This window comes from Glandiceps talaboti, chromosome 7 (assembly GCF_964340395.1).
Source record: "Glandiceps talaboti chromosome 7, keGlaTala1.1, whole genome shotgun sequence".
In the NCBI taxonomy this organism is placed as follows: domain Eukaryota; kingdom Metazoa; phylum Hemichordata; class Enteropneusta; family Spengelidae; genus Glandiceps; species Glandiceps talaboti.
The window spans coordinates 26,456,191-26,473,426 of record NC_135555.1 but is presented as its reverse complement, the minus strand read 5'-3'; the positions used below and the strand labels follow the sequence as shown (position 1 = coordinate 26,473,426).

General features: G+C 37.1%; 2 protein-coding genes across 2 annotated transcripts in view; one reads left to right on the top strand and one right to left on the bottom strand.

Annotated features, from left to right (window-relative positions):
• Positions 1-3,312, bottom strand: part of LOC144438143 (sphingomyelin phosphodiesterase 3-like) — a 191,344-nt gene extending 188,032 nt beyond the window's left edge. The window contains exon 1 of the mRNA XM_078127173.1: positions 1,948-3,312. Coding sequence (XP_077983299.1) covers positions 1,948-3,312 — 1,365 coding nt within the window. The remainder of the gene's footprint in view (positions 1-1,947) is intronic.
• A 1,690-nt stretch (positions 3,313-5,002) lies between these two features.
• The window catches only part of LOC144438142 (uncharacterized), a 53,117-nt gene continuing 40,883 nt past the window's right edge, over positions 5,003-17,236 (top strand). Inside the window, exon 1 of the mRNA XM_078127172.1 lies at positions 5,003-5,051. Coding sequence (XP_077983298.1) covers positions 5,003-5,051 — 49 coding nt within the window. The remainder of the gene's footprint in view (positions 5,052-17,236) is intronic.

The following is a 17,236-nucleotide window of genomic DNA, read 5'->3' as shown; positions in this document are numbered from 1 at the left end:
CCAGTGGCCATATTGGATCGTATTGTGACACAAGTTGATATGCATGTGAAAAGTATAGTACATTATATATCCTTGTATCCAGTTTAAAGCAAATCAGTTAAAACAGAATAGCCACCCAGCAGTCATGTTGGATCATATTGTGACACAAGTTGACAGACATATATACATCATACCCATAGTACATTGTCTTTGTGTAAAGTTTTGATGGCCCGGAAATTGTTCATGTTCACCCAGTGGTTATATTGGACCGTATCGTCACACAAGTTGATGTGCATATGAAGAATATGGTACAAATCTTTATCCCTGTACCAAGTTTGAAGGGAATCGGTTCAGACACATCGAAGTAATGGCTCTGGACATGTAAAAATGGTAACAAAATGGCCACCCGGCAGCCATATTGGATTGTATAAAGACATAAATTGACAATAATATGTGTTGTCCTTGTACCAAGTTTGATAGAAATTGGTCCGGTCACATCCAAGTAATGGTTCTGGACATGAACAAAACATAAAAAATGGCCAGCCGTTGGCCACATTGGATCGTATTGCTACATAAATTGACATGTATATGTATGTAATAGAATATTGTCCTTTTACCAACTTTGAATGAGATCTGTTCAGGCATGTCTGCATAATGGTTTGAATATGAAAAATTCGTAACAAAATGGCCGTCTAGTGGCCATATTGGATTTTATCAAAGAATAAATTGACCTGCATATGTATGCCATAGTGTGTCCTTGTACCAAGTTCATTAGAAATTGGTACAGTCATGTCCAAGCAATGGTTCTGGTCATGAAAAAATACATAAAAAATGGCCACCCGGTGGCCATAATGGATCATATCACGACATAAACTGACATGGATATGTATGTAGTTAAACATTTATGAAATAATATTACATTATTGTATATAGTGAGGATAGTTTTTATGAAATAATATTACATTATTGTATATAGTGAGGGTAGTTTTTATGAAATAATATTCATTATTGTATATAGTGAGGGTAGCTTTTATGAAATAATATTACATTATTGTATATAGTGAGGGTAGTTTTTATGAAATAATATTACATTATTGTATATAGTGAGGATAGTTTTTATGAAATAATATTACATTATTGTATATAGTGAGGGTAGTTTTTATGAAATAATATTACATTATTGTATATAGTGAGGGTAGTTTTTATGAAATAATATTACATTACTGTATATAGTGAGGATAGCTTTTATGAAATAATATTACATTATTGTATATAGTAAGGTTAGCTTTTCATACAAGTTATTAACTTGACTCAGCTTATCTTTTCACATTTGTTCACATTTTAAATCTGAAAATCTAAAATTTTATATAAAATGGTTAATAGCCAAACAAACAACTATAAGGTTCCTATACAGGGGGATTGCTGTCAAAGTTTCAAGGACTTTGAAAATGATGTCAATTTTAAAAATATTCTTCAACCTTTATACTTTATGATAATGGTTTGGAAACAGAGCGGTCACCACACTTGTTTCCATGGTAACAACTAACAATGTGGGCAAAGATGCCAACAATACTCATAAATTTATGGATATGGTTACTTTACCCATTTTTAAAAAAATGAACTAAACCATATTTTTGCAATGAAGTTGAAATCTATAATACAAGTAATTACTTCATCGTCTTGTGAAGGTTGTTGTGGCAACAGAACTATCTTAGATTTGGACAAACACAGCGAGGGAAAAATTTCGACTACTGAATGTCTTTGTGAGGTCAATTTTGTTAAATTCAATGATTAACATCATTTTATATGTGAAATTTAGAAAATGGTGTCACCATGCATGTAGCCTAGAGTGTATTTCATATTTTAAATATTTTCTTTGGCCTGTAGTGTTGTTTGTGTGATATTTATTTGTCAATGTCACAGATGAATTCTAAACACACATGAAAATGGAAATAATAATGTACTTACCTTCGTCATTAAAATGCCTTTACAAATGACTTTATCCTCCTTAGCAGAATCTTGGAAATATTTGAAATCTGCTTCCAGGATTGGATATCTGCATGCTACTACTAAACCACTATTTATCATAAATAAATTACTGTTCCAAGAATTCACACCAACATCATAAATAATATGGTTGAACCAGGGATGGATCTTTTTGATGAGTGTTTTAGCTGCATTTGGTTCATAGACTTCCTGGAAACACATGAAGTCAATCTGAGGGGGGAAATTAATTTCAACAGAATGTGTACATCTAGATAAGTTTTCATTGAATGTCCTACTGTCTTCTTTAACCATGGTTGGTGAAAATTCCCCATTGCTGTGTTCCTCGCTCAAGCTTAAACCACATCCATGTAATGAAATACTGGGATTTGAATCAACTGGTGCTGATCCAGAACCAGGAAAATCTGAATTTGTTGTTGACCGTGATGGATTATATGTATTATTATAGCAACTTCCATCAGGTATGCTTATACCACTAGAATCAGTCCTCATCCTTGCTGTGCAATTTTCATGGATACAGACACTATCCTGGGAAACATCTGACTGGATGCTGTCATATGTCTGGCTCTCCCGTATGACATTTCCATTACATCCTGTACCATTGCATGTGATTCCATTGGGTAAAGGTTCATGGCCAACGCCAACATGATTATCATATAAAGTTGTATATAACTGTCGCTCCTCATGCTCTGGACTGAGCGTATCACCTGTTACTTTTCCAACATTACTTTCTAGCAGAGGCACAGGGTCTACCATATTTTCAGAAAATTGATGATTTTGCATACTGCTATAAGGTGTAGTGTTCCTTGGTATCTCGTTGTCTGAAGGGGACTCAATGAAAATTTTTGGTTTTGGCCTTAACTGTGAATTTGCTAGTCTGTGACCCATTTCTTTTGCCCGCCAATCAGGACATTCTAAATTATTTAAGCGTGCTATTGCTTCTGGTAAGAGCCCCACATTTGCTGTGCCAATACGAAAACAATGCCTCACAGAAATATTAGTCCATTCTTCAAGGATGTGGTGTGATTCAAAATAGCAGTAAATATATGGGTGGCGATAACGTTGCATGATAATCCAGGCACAGAAACCCAAGATAGCAGTTGGTGTAAAAATGATGAAGATAACAAGGTAAGTTGGAATAAGGACCACCAAGTATACAAATCTTTCGTAGCACGGATCCTCCTCCCGGCTAGCTATTTCGTCGGACGTTGACAGACAACAAGATATCAGCCGATTCATTGCCCAGTAACACGGGTAGATTAAATACCATGAAAGACAGTAAAATACATTCAAGCAGCGGTTATCGAAAGCCGCTTCGTACAGCGCCATGTCAGATAACGTTGCAGTCTCACATACGAACAGTGACGAAATCGACGGCAATTATGTACTCTCTCTATATAAATTCGTGCTATATGAAAATGCACAGCTAGCTAAATAAGCCTCTGGGTCGTCAGCTGTCGCGGCAACAAATAAATGAAAATGCCGGCGCCGAAAGCGTGATTTGAAAGCTACCCGCCCCTAGAATTAAAAGCGATGTAAGAACGTGGGCTGAGAGCGAATGGTATGAATGAATCGTGATTGTATTTGTATGGCGTACATTACCATTCATAATAGAGACGTGCGCATCGTCGTTCAGTGTGGTTGCAAGTAGATTCCCGCCTACCGGATCACAGTAAAAATATGCAGACGACACATTTTTCCCTCATTCACTCAGACGTACGGTATACGACGATTGCGATTAAAACATTCCAAAATGGACCATAATCTTGTCACTTTTGGACGAAATCGATGACACCATCAGCAAGCGATTCGCCTTCTAGCGATTACACAGTACTAATACGATATCGGGAATGGCCACCTCGCAAAGTACGTATTCATTGGATGAATGAGTGAAACGTTCACTTATATTTCATTGACTCAGTGGGCGCCATCTTGAAGAACTCATGTGAACCACAATCCTTTGCACGAAGAGAAACTATTTCAAACATTCCAAGAAACAGCCCGTTAGTCACGTTGAAGTATGTTTTTTTTAATGTTTTCTTTTGCGATTTTTTATTTGGCGACATTGGCAAAGATTCCTAATATAGTCATTATGGTAGAATTCCCATTTAAAAAAATCTACATTACATGTACCGAAGAACGCGACGGGATGCCTTTTTGAAATAAACTTTTACACACGTACAGTGTACACAAATGTAGTATACCTTTTGTTGGTACGGCATAGTAACAGACCAACAACAAAAACATTACGCTTAAAATATATTAAGAAAATCTGTTTAAATACAGTGTTAATATTTACATGTAAATTATCTAAATACAAGAACAACTTTTCGTTGTTCAATCTGATGTGATGATAACGCAGCCTCTATAGGAGGTTCAATTGTCTCTATAGGAGGGATAGTCCTGCTTGCATACGGAGTAATCCGGGACTTGATTCTGACAATTGTCCCTCCTACCTGTTTAGAGTCAAAGTCAGTAATATAGACTCGTGCACCGTCTGTAAGCAGGACTATAGGAGGGACAATTGTCAGAATCGAGTCCCGGATTACTCCGTATGCAAGCAGGTCTACCCGGGTACACGCACAGGGGCGTGTATTATTGCTTAGATTTCCGTTTTCTTAGGAAAATATCATACGAATCTTGCTGCTACAAATGTATCGATCTACAGTACTACGTATACTATCCCTATACAGGTAGGAATATATATTCAAAAGGTTGTTATATTTAGTCCGAGGCTGTAGACCTGGAAAACAACAATCTATGTAATATTACACGCCCCTGTGGGTACACGAATGTATATTGTCAGTTTTTGGGATGATTTGTTTTCAACCGCTAATAATTTTACTACTTTCACACTTGGAGTAGATTTTTGATAATAATCCCCAAGTGTGCGTTAAAAGAACGACTGTCACATGCTGTCACATTGACCTCAAACTTGACAAATCTTTTCGTGCAGTCAAGATGCGCCCTCAACGAGTTATTCGAATATAGACCTCCTATATGCCATTCCAAAACAAATATGGCGGACGAACAGGAAGCATTACGACGCGAACTCAGATTTTTGACGGGTAAGAATTAAGAACGCCTTGTTTAGATTTTAATATCGAAATTGTATAACTAATATCAGGGGCACACTGCAAGCTACGGAAAACAGACATTATATATATCCCTAAATAGGGATTATATCGACATTCTGCTGCTGTGTTGGTGAACGTTGCGCGTTGAACCACAGCTGTCCCTGAGTTTGTGTATGTGAGCGTTTCAAATATCATACACTCTCAAAAGTTTATTTTCGCGCCGGTGCTGTGGGTCGATTTAAATGGAATCAGATCTGGGAAATGACACGTATCTCCTGTGTTTTAAAATTATTTTCAACCACTTACATTACATAATGTATTATGTATTGCACAATCTTGAAATTGAATAGTGGCCGAGCCTCCCGACAGGCACCGGTCACCAGCACGTCGTGCGACTTTTGACCCAGGCTGTTGACGTCCCTTACGACGTGTTTCGGCGTCAAATACAGTTACACGTTCTTATTACCTTTGAAATTGATTGCTCAAACATTATATCAGTTCTCAAAACTGTTAACTTACATGTGATAGCTCGTGTTTTTTCCAACAACTGGGAGCACGCACATGTACACCGTACCGTCACGTTAAACACGATCCATCATTTTGCAACGTGTAAAGGTAATTAATCTAAAAAAAAAAAACCTGCGAAACTGGCCAGAATATTGAAATAAGATTGTACACTATACTGTCAGCGTTAGCAAAATACATGTAGCTTTAGGAACATGGGGAAAAGTAAACGTGTATTCCAATGGGTCAGTGACATGTTGTTCTCGTGTAGACATACAATGTATTGTCTTGTCATGTTAGTTTCACACTTACTCACGATTTAGACATTTTTTGACAGTTCTGTGTATTCAGGGTACAAAGGCAATCATTTTCAAAGGTAACCAGAGTGTTTTTTTCAATACACATCAAATTGATTCCATAAAAATCCTGAACTTGTTACGAGCACATCATGCTGCTGACATGCGTCGGTCACGAGACACTCCGCAAAAAAATTACATAGTGGCTAAAATCCACAGAGACAGTGATCAGAGCCGCTTAAAATACAAAACAATCAAAAAAGCACAAAAACTAAATTCCATATCTAAAAGAAGGCGAAATTAAAAATATGTGTTTTCAGCATATGTTTAGTTTAAAAACATTGAAATTATCACAACAACGGATTTGGAGAGGGATGAGCATTCCATAGGACTGGTGAAGCAACGCTGAAAGCCCTGTCACCATGTATTTTCTTCCTGGCTGTAACGGTACTAAGTTTAAGACGATCAGCAGAATGTAGACTATGTCCCGGGACATAGAGACTGACCAACTCACTAAGATCTGGAGGACCTGAACCATGAAGACATTTAAAAGTGATGACTAAAATCTCATAAATAATACAATAACATTGACGTACAGACAACCAAGGTACTTCCAGTAGAAGTGGAGTGATATATATGAACCACAGATAAGTGTTACTTATCTGTGTATGAACATGATGCTTCGAATATGTAATAATTCTGGGTGCAACATTTTGTACACATTAAATGTGATTTATAGAGTACTGAGGTATACCATGCACAAATCAATGCAAACGGAAACAAGCAAATGAACTATTTGTTTAGTGGCAGACCTAGAGATATTTACGAACAAGAGCAATACGGCGAATATGAAACATGGAAGAACGACAAATCTGATTAACATGAGGCTTCAGTGTGAGACAAGAGTAAAGGATAGCTCCAAGACTCTTTGCCTGACACTTGGCAGAAATCAACACATCACAAATGTGAATATTTTGTGAGCATTGTAAGGAGGGTCATAATTTCCAGAAAAAATAACAAATTCTGTTTTATCGTCATTTGAAGACATCCAAGCTCTGACATCACAAAATATATGTACATCAATGATCATCATGATTCAAGATTTCAAACTGTGTCATTGTAATTTGCATGAGGGAAAGACATGTACAGATTGGAGTCATCAGTGTAGAAATGGTATTTACAACCATGGCTAGCAACCATATCACCCAAAGGAGATGTGTAAACATTGAACAAAATCGGGCCAAGGAGCCTTGAGGTACCCTTGCATCAAGAGGGTAATAGGGTGACTGAGCAGAGTTTATGATTACAGATTGTCTACAATCAGAAAGATAAGATTCAAACCACCTCAATGCATTTGTACCTAGACGATCACGCAAGCGAGTTAACAAAAGCTTGTGATTAACTGTATCCAAAGCAGCACAATCACTGCTGGTCCACTGAGATATATGTTGGGAGTTAAACTTTAAAGGGCTGTAAGTTAATCACACGGGTTCATTACACATGTATTTATGCACTTCTCCACCCAAACGACTATCCTAACGTAATCCTGATTAATTAACGACCAAGCTGAGAATCACTATCTTTCTCGGTAAATACCGGTAAGACGTAAGACAAAAAGAAATAAAACAAGGGTTGAATTGGATTACCGAGAGTAACAGTGCTGTGTACCATACCGGGTTGAAATATACTGAATGAGTTGAATACGGGTTTGTACATGTATACTGTGCGTTAATATGATTTATAAACTGTGAATGTACTTGCATGTCCCGTGTTGTGTTGTACGCTACACTAAATGTTTTTTTCCACGTTCCAAAGTTACCTTTCAAAGTTTGACTGAAAATATTCCAAGACATTGTGCCATGTACGTATTTGTCAAAAAAAAACAAAACATTCTGAGCCAATAATTATATCGCAAACACATGCTACTGAGCTACGTGTTGACGACTGTTTACTGTGGCCTGTTCTGATCTAGCTCTCGCGGCCCTATAATATGCGTTCCGATAGTCTGATCATATGTCGTAGTATAGTATCGTGGCGCAAATATCCAGTGTTAGGTTCTGATCATGATTATCGCTAACATGCTCGATTGTCACATAAAATAAGTGTACTTGAGTGCCGTTTATTTTTTTTCACTATTTGATTTTATTCTTGATGAGTCTTTTCGATGTCTGAGCATATCATTATTACAAGAAACTTCGAGAATTTGCATAGAGTATTTTGAATCAAACGTATAGAGAACGTCCGTGTGACCATAGACCCTGCACATGGTGTAACAACGTCAATGTGGCTACAAGTTCATCAATACAGAACAAGATGGACATTTGGGAATTTTGTGAGTCTCCCAAAAGACTACCGACTAAAACTATGACATACAAATAAAAATATTTTTGTCCAAGTTTGAACAGTGTTGAGCATGCCGACTCCATGAATACCAGAAAAAAAAATTATTATTATGATTGGTGTATATGAGTACGCGAGTGTGCATACCGAGTTACACAGTCTGATCGATCAAACTGTTACATGTTCGTATACTATCAACCACTCCGGGCTGTCACAAATACAACCATTGCATTGCTGGAAACGCCTGTGATCCGAACGTTGTTGTATCGGTTGTGGACAATGAAAACTGGCTTTGAAGTTTGAGGGTGCCGAAAAAAGTCTACTTCTTGTCCACCGTTATCAAACTGACAAACGTTGATACAAAAACAACACCGTGTCCCAAGGCACTCTGACGTAGGTTCAAGCATAGACAGTGTCTATGGTTCAAGTGACTGTCTTATCACTGATAAGAGAGTCGCTTGAACCATAGACACTATATCAGTTTATATCAGTTTGTTTATGTCTGTGAAAGTTAGTCATGTTGTAACATAAAATCGAATTCGATCGAAAAATCATATTTGGTGTCCATCTAGCCTTGGTTCAATATTAAAATCACTCTATTGTAAATTATCATTAAAATTGTATTAATAATGGTAAAAAGCTAAGTATTACACGTAATTATTAAATTTGCAGTCGATGGGATCATGACATAGCACCACTGACGTAAAATGGTATGGTCAAACGAAAAGTTTTAGTGCCTATTTCTGGTGATGAAAGGGTATCCTGTCAGAACAAACAGGTACCATAGACACTACAATACGCCACGTCGAAAGATGATTGACACCTTTCTAAGTGGTAGTGATCCGGTTCTTCTGAAATACAATGTACTCAGGTGACTTCTTTCGTTTAGCTTTCAAAACCGAGTCCACAATGAAGTTTTTTCCGTTCAAGAGATTTAGAAAAATTCTCCCAACCAGTCAGCACCATGCACAGGTGTAGTTGCTAAAATACAAACTCCACGAGCACTTCTGTTGGGATTATTCAGTGAAGACTTGAATGTCGTTTCTATGTCCTGCTGTAAGGTCATGTTCGGTGGCGATTTTCAGCCCAAAACTCAACATATAATTCATACACTGTAAGTTTATTTTAGGACCAGGAAGACTATATAAGTTTACACTTGACTTTTATATTACTTGATAGATAAACTTGTCCATTGTGGGAAAGTTTTGTTTATATTTCAATGCACAGGAAATCTACAATATGTGGGGACCACTTGTTTATCATCTCATTATATGACATGTATAAAGATCGACCAATTATCACCACCAGCCTGCTTGTTCTATACAACATTTTAGTACATGTTCCATATGTGTTGGCGATATTCAATCGAACATGACACTACGAGTCAATACATGGGGAAAAAATATAAACATACAATTGTCCACAATATTGTAATTCATAAAAATAAAGAACCCTACCCATGATACATTGCCCCAAGGATTCATAAACGACGAAATGTGTGGTTAGGTCGGCTGTTTTATGCGAACGGCTCGTACTTCACATCTCAACAGAAACGGCAACAAATACGTAATCTGATCTCAAGATACAGAGGTAGACACGTCGAGAAACCTTCTCGTTATCGAGAGATTCAACAAGTTGTATCTCATTTTCCGGTCGAAAGCAACAAATATTCGATATAACGTTCTTTTATGAATGCAAAAGCTACCTCGAGATTATTTTCAAATGCAAAGGAAAAATTCACAAGACCGGATATAACATTGCCGTTCGTTTTCTGAAATCTAACATTACAACTCGAGATAACTTTTTCGTCCATCCAAAGCAAAATATAAATATATTTCGAGATATCGTTTTCGTTTTACTGAATCAAAACCAACAAACAAAATGTAAACAAAGTCTCACACCAGTTATTCGTGATTTCTAAAAAAGTATTACACGTGTTGTATTTCGAGTGAAAATTGGCGTATATTCACTTGCGTTGTAAACTGTAAAATATGTCACATATTGGCGTCCTGCTGTCTCCACAAAAAATCGCAAACCATAATTTCCCGAGTCAGCAAAGGACAATGCATGGCGGCATTTTTTTTAGCCTTTTTGATTGGGAGCTTACATATAGCTGACAGGTCAACCGACCGCCCTGAAGATCCAAGTCAAAATAACCAGCTCTGAACCAGAACTATATCTCGACGTGTCGTGGCAGATGTCTGCAGATATTGCCTGTGCTTACCATATCTCTGACAAGTTCACAGGCATGTAGTTGGTTCGGCACATGTCAACCAGCACGCGATCACAATACCTTTCTCCGTAAAATCCGGTATAAAAAGTATTGTACCCTCATGGATAGACGTGGGGCATAAAGAGACGACCGCTACTTGAAAGTAAATGGGCGTCTAATGCGAATGGTTGGCGTTGTCGAAAGAGATGTGATGCCAGAGCGCGTCATCGAATCGATGGGTTTTCTATACGTCAAGTACGATATGACCGTATGTTGGTTATATATAGGAGTATAGTACATCGTTGTAATTTGCCATGCACGGTGTGCAAAATCATTGCATATCCCAAAAAGAGAAATGCCATATACCGAAACAAGTTTCCTGTATTTACTATTCTAATTTGACAATTGGTACAACTCCAGGACTATCCCTGCACGTTCTGTATCAGTGGAAGTACACGGCTCAGTGTGAACACTATCAACAAAATCCTGTTGAAAAAATATTGTTTCCTTGAACATTACAATCAACTCTATAGGCCTACAATCGTAGTGACTTGTAGTAGTGTTCGCTATTCATGTTTTTGAAATATTTCGTTTCAGCACCGCTACTTTATGCATAGACATCGTAAATGTGAACTCAATGTTTCATGAAAGCAAACTTGCATGTACCGTTATGCTTGGGCATGGAGAGGTACTAATTACTAATCATGTTTACTTCAAGATAACGTTATTGCTACACAAACTTGGTTTGAAAAGTAACGGCTTTTCAGTAGTAACGAACAGACCCAGTTTGACCGTGTTTTCTACGAAATTGTCTCTACCATGTTTAAATATCACCTTTCTGTGACCACACCCGCATTCAACAGACATTCACAAGTCCACACATACCAAATTTATTACGAAAATCACCAGCTACTAATTATTATCACGGCTTTTCAGAGAGGAATCAAGACGTTGTTAACAGTCTGCATTCAAATTTGAAAATAACCCCCGCGAAGTTAGGGGGCCTTTTTATACCCGACACTCCGCTTTAACATAAACATACAGTCATGTACTTAGAGAGCTGTCATTATTTATGACCTAGATCACGGAGGAATTACTTTGAATATCCAGAAAATTTTAGTAACCCCCTGTCTGGCTTGAAATTTTGAGTAATTCCCCCACCCCATTGACTGAATTTGTTTCGTAACCCCCTCCCCTGGTACATATACATATACATGTACATACATACATACATACATACATACATACATACATACATACATACATACATTATGTACATACATACATGTACATGTACATACATGCATACATCAGTGCAAGCAAGCTTATAGGGTACCATAATATTTTTGAAATGTCATAATTAAATTAATTTTAAGAGATATTATTTACTATTTTCACAGTATTTTATGAAATTCACAATATTTTACAAAATAGATACAAATGTAACATTTGGCTCTGTTGAGTCACCAAATTTTTCTCAATTCAAATGAAAGGGCCAATTTTTGCCATTTTCTTGCGTTACCAGTGGCCAAATTAAAACATGCATGAGATACATTGTATTTACATTTCCCACACTAACATTAGTGCTGGCTACATGTAGGTATTTTTTTCACTTATACTATCGATTGTGTTGACCCTTCCCGTTTGAGGGAACTAGATACATTGTGATAACTGGTCTTCACAACATTATTTTGCTAGGCATATTTACATACATTTTTTGAATGTTTATTCATTTGTCTATAAATCCCCGTTGTTATCTTCACAATATATATGATCATTTAGCTGTTGCTATGGGTGTGGTCTTGTTGCTAGGCACATTTGCATACATTTTTTGAATGGTTATTCATTTGTCTTTTTATACCTGTTGTTATCCTTGCAATATACATGATCATTTGGCTGTTGCTATGGGTATGGTCTTGTTGCTAGGCAAATTTACATACATTTTTTGAATAAACCCTGTTATCTTTGTGAAGTACACCACTGTTTGGCTGTTGCTATGGGCGTGGTCATGGTTGCTAGTGTATTTGTATACATTTTTTGAATGTTTACTCTCTTGCCTACCAGATGATGTTGTTATTTAACCAAAACATACTGACATTTGGTTGTTGCTAAGGGTGTGGTCATGGTTGCTAGGGCCAATTTTGTCATAATGTTTTGAAGAAAATCTGCAGAATAACACTTTCAGAAACATCTCACCAAGTTTCAGACTCATTGACCAAATACTTTTTGAGATATATATTTTTGACCAAAAATGAACATTCTTACACCTAATTTGCATATCACTCATGGAATCATTGTATGCTTAATACATCCCTTGATGCATTCCCATTAAATTTCAGTCCAATCTGCTCAGTAGTTTTGGAATTATAGATTTTTAACCAAAAAGACACCATTTTAGCCCTAATTTGCATATTACTGATGGAATCATCATGTCATGAACAAATCTTACACCACACCCCCTTAAGAATGTTCCCAACAAATTTCGCACGAATCTGCCCAGTAGTTTCTGAGTTTAAGTTTTTTGACCAAAAATCACATTTTTTTTTACCCAAATCACACACCTGTGATGCAATCATTTTGATCTGAACAATTTCCAAACTAGACACCCAAGGTAATGGACCCACCAAATATCATGGCAATTGGTTCAGCAGTTTTTGACTTTAAGTTGTTTACACACACACACACACACACACACACACACACACACACACACACACAGACAGATGCCAGGCAATCCCTATAGCACTACTGAACTTCAGTTCAGTTGTGCTAAAAACTGTACAGAAATGTTACAATATATTGTAAACTATCTCTAAGGTCCGTGTATATACCGTCCATTTGTTTTTCATTTGTCTATTGCAAACAAGAAAAACGTAAAACCAATGCCTGCTTTGTTTTTTGTGTTCTCGATTGGAAAACGGAACAAGGAAAACAATTTGTTTTTTTCCATTGCCGTTTCATTTTATAATAATACAAAAACAGAAAACAAACTCTGTTCCCTTTTTAGCTCCGCTGTTAGCGAAAGCTGAAAGCGTAGCTTTTGGTATAGGTGGGTATAAGAGGTATAGAGTAGAGTGAATCATAGGTGTCCGTCAACTTTTTAGTCCCCGCGGACGAAGTCCGGAACGGGGACTTATGGATTGGGGTCCGTCCGTCCGCAGCTGTTTCTTGGAGATGCCTGGACCGATTTTTTTCAAACTTGGTACAGGGGCAACATACTATGGTATACATATGCACGTCAATTTGTTTTATGATACGATCCAATATGGCCGCCTAGCAACCATTTTGTTTGCGAATTTTCCCTGTCTAAAGCCATATCTCAGACATGCTTTAACAGATCTCATTCAAAGTTGGTATTAGGACAGTGTTCTATGACATGCATGTGCATATCCATTTTCATTGTGATACGATCCAATATGGCTGACTGGTAGCCATTTTGTTTGTGAATTTTCATGTCCAAAGCCATAACTCAGACATGCTTGAACAGATCTGATTCAAAGTTGGTATTAGGACAGTGTTCTATGACATACATGTGTATATCCATTTTCGTCGTGATACGATCCAATATGGCTGCCTGCCAGCCATTTTGTTTGTGAATTTTCCATGTCCAAAGCCATAACTCAGACATGCTTAAACAGATCTCATTCAAAGTTGGTATTAGGACAGTGTTCTATGACATACATGTGCATATCCATTTTCGTTGTGATGCGATCCAATATGGCTGCCTGGCAGCCATTTTGTTTGCGAATTCTCATGTCCAAAGCCATAACTCAGACATGCTTGAACAGATCTCATTTAAAGTTGGTATTAGGACAGTGTTCTATGACATACATGTGCATATCCATTTTCGTCGTGATACGATCCAATATGGCTGCCTGGCAGCCATTTTGTTTGTGAATTTTCCATGTCCAAAGCCATAACTCAGACTCCATTTTCATCATGATATGATCCCCCATATCCAACCAATCCTTTATTGTTGGAGGCATATTCCATGTCCAACAAGCACACACAACATATCTAAGTCTGTTTGTTTTAGGTTCACAAATGTTATTGCGTGATCAGAGTAGTGATAATTTCTTAAAACCCAACTATAGCGGGGACTATGTCATTATCAATGACTTGTTATATTTTCATCATCTTCTTCGAAAGTGACAGTCAGAATTCTTTCGATATTTGATGTGCATGTTCCTTTGGGGGGGGGGGGGGGGGGGGGGCTATTCAGATTTGTTCATGCCAAGTTGATCTGTGCCATTTTCAATTGTTTATGATTTTTTTTCAAAAAATGATATTTTCATCATCTCCTCAAATACTTCTTGTCAGATTGCTTTGATATCTGGTGTGTTGATGCGCAGGGGGTAGCTTACTCAGATTTGTTAATTTCAAGTCAGCACATCTTCTTTTCTATTTTTTATGATTTTTTTTTTGGAATTTAAAGAAAAAATGAATATGTTAATAAGCATTTGGCCGACGCCATATTGGAAATCAGTCCACGAGACTTTAAGTAAACTGCCACTTTTCAAAAGACACTATTGACGTCAAACAAGCAATGTAATATGTGCTATACTATAGTCATAATTCTACGCATTGTGCGCCCAAATGACGTGTTTGTTCGAAACAGGGTTGTAAACTTCAAATCCAAATTTTGCACCCCTTCTACATAATCAGCCAGTCCACAATACCCTCATTTGCATACAATCTATCCTCATATGCTCCAGATAGCGACACTTTGAATGGCTGCTCACAGGCCTTATTTTTCGGTATTTTCAACTCGCCGTAACTTTCACTAGAGTTCCCCATTTTAGATACTGAAAACGCCTAAACCTCAACTGATATCTCTTCTTTCGTGCCAGCAAAATCAATTTTGGCATTACATTTAGGAATACCGATTTTCCGACAAATTCGGGACGCATACTTGAGGCCCTGAAATTTCGACCCAGTTTTTCGCTCATAGCATGGAAGTATCACCCTCCATGCTCATAGTTTCCTCAATACAGACCGGAAAGTTTACAAATTTCACAAAAAGGTGGATTTTTATGTGTTTTAAATAACCATGGCAAGTAAATTTACAAAAATGTAGTAGGATCGTTGTGTAACGGTCCCGACTGTTCAAGAATTTTCGGTAGAAAATGACTGATTTGACCCGGAAGCTGAAGATGACCTCGTTTGATGTCTGGGCGAAATTCCACAACAACAGCACGGGAGTTCTTGGTACTCACTAAAATCACACTTCAGACCCACTATAAAAGTTTGATGTTTTCAGATAAACTATCTTGTGATTAATTCTATACATTGTCGTGCAATTTGGAGTTAAACGACATGAACGTGTCTTGCCATTTCCAAAATGCAAATATTTGGCAGGTAAAAATAATTAAAATAATTACAACTTTAATTTGGCATCAGACTTTGCATTATGTTTTTCGTATCTTTCCCCGTTTTACATGTAAATTCGAAAAGGTTCTCTCTGGTCATGCCAGTGGTTAGCCCTGCTTACATACGACAGGTGGTGCACAAGTCCATATTGCTGACTTGACTCTAAACAAATAGTAGGGACAATTGTCAGAATCGAGTCCCGGATTACTCCGTATGCAAGCACGACTCATCAGTGATCATACCGGGACTGCTTTGAGTACGAGCGAGGTGAGGCATGTTGAGGTAATTTGTTGAGAATTATAAATATTGCGAAATGTCAAGTACAAGGTTTAAATACAATGGAATGATGAAAAAAAATTGGCCATTGTCTGCTGACAGGTGCCGGTCACAAGAAACTCCGTAAATTAAAATATCAGACGATGTTATGTCTACTACAACTAGTACAAGTTGAATGTTGTTGACTTGGTCTATGGTAAATTTGTTAGAAAATTGAAAATCGAATTGCCTCAAAATTATTTTAGATCCCTAGTTTATTTCATTCATCATTAAAATTTTCCAGGGTTAAAGCTGTAAGACACTGGAATTATTTATAGCCAACCTCAAAATCCTCTTTTTTTCTTTTCTATTTTTCTGAGATTTTGTGTAATTTTTCATAACAGTAGTTTTTTTTAAATAAAATGGTGACTATGGTATCAAAGTACAATACATTACCAACTTTCTGTGTAAAATGTGTTTTATAGTGAGACATCATATGAAACCACTAACCACTTTATTACATTGCTAAAACAAAACTGCATAGTGAAGAGCTGAAGAACTGAACCACTTCTACATGTTAACCAAAAAAAAAGTAAATTAAAAACAACAGTGGAGCTATTCTGACCGATAGGTCGCGTGTTCGTTTTATGTTTAACACAATTAACCAATGAAAACGAAAATCCAGTTTTCATGCGTTTTTCGCCCACAAGATCGAATTTAACCATGGCAGATATAATTAACGGCTCTCATAACATGGTCTATGATATAAATTATGTCACCGTCTTTGGATATTTCGACTGAATTTGACTCGAAATACATCATTGAATACAAGTATTTAGCTGTGGGAACACATTGTACTTGTGTGTAAGCATCAAATTCCCGCTAAGTCCGTATGAGCTGCCGGCGGCAGTTTACGGTTGAATTTTTGAATGTCGACAAATTTACGCAATCTTGTGACAGGTACCGACTCCCATACTAACGTCTTGGTTGTAATTTTTGGCTATAAAATGGATTATTTTGGTTTTATTTCTTTTGTTACATCTCAGTAATGACTTGTATTTGTACTAGCTCAGCGTGTGAAGGTCAGTGGAGGGAAATTTATGCACGATACGGGCGATTTTACGATCAGATTTTTTGTGTGTGTTTTTCAACGTAAAATTCAAATTTCAACATTGCCAAAGCAAAATCTGTCTCCCCTA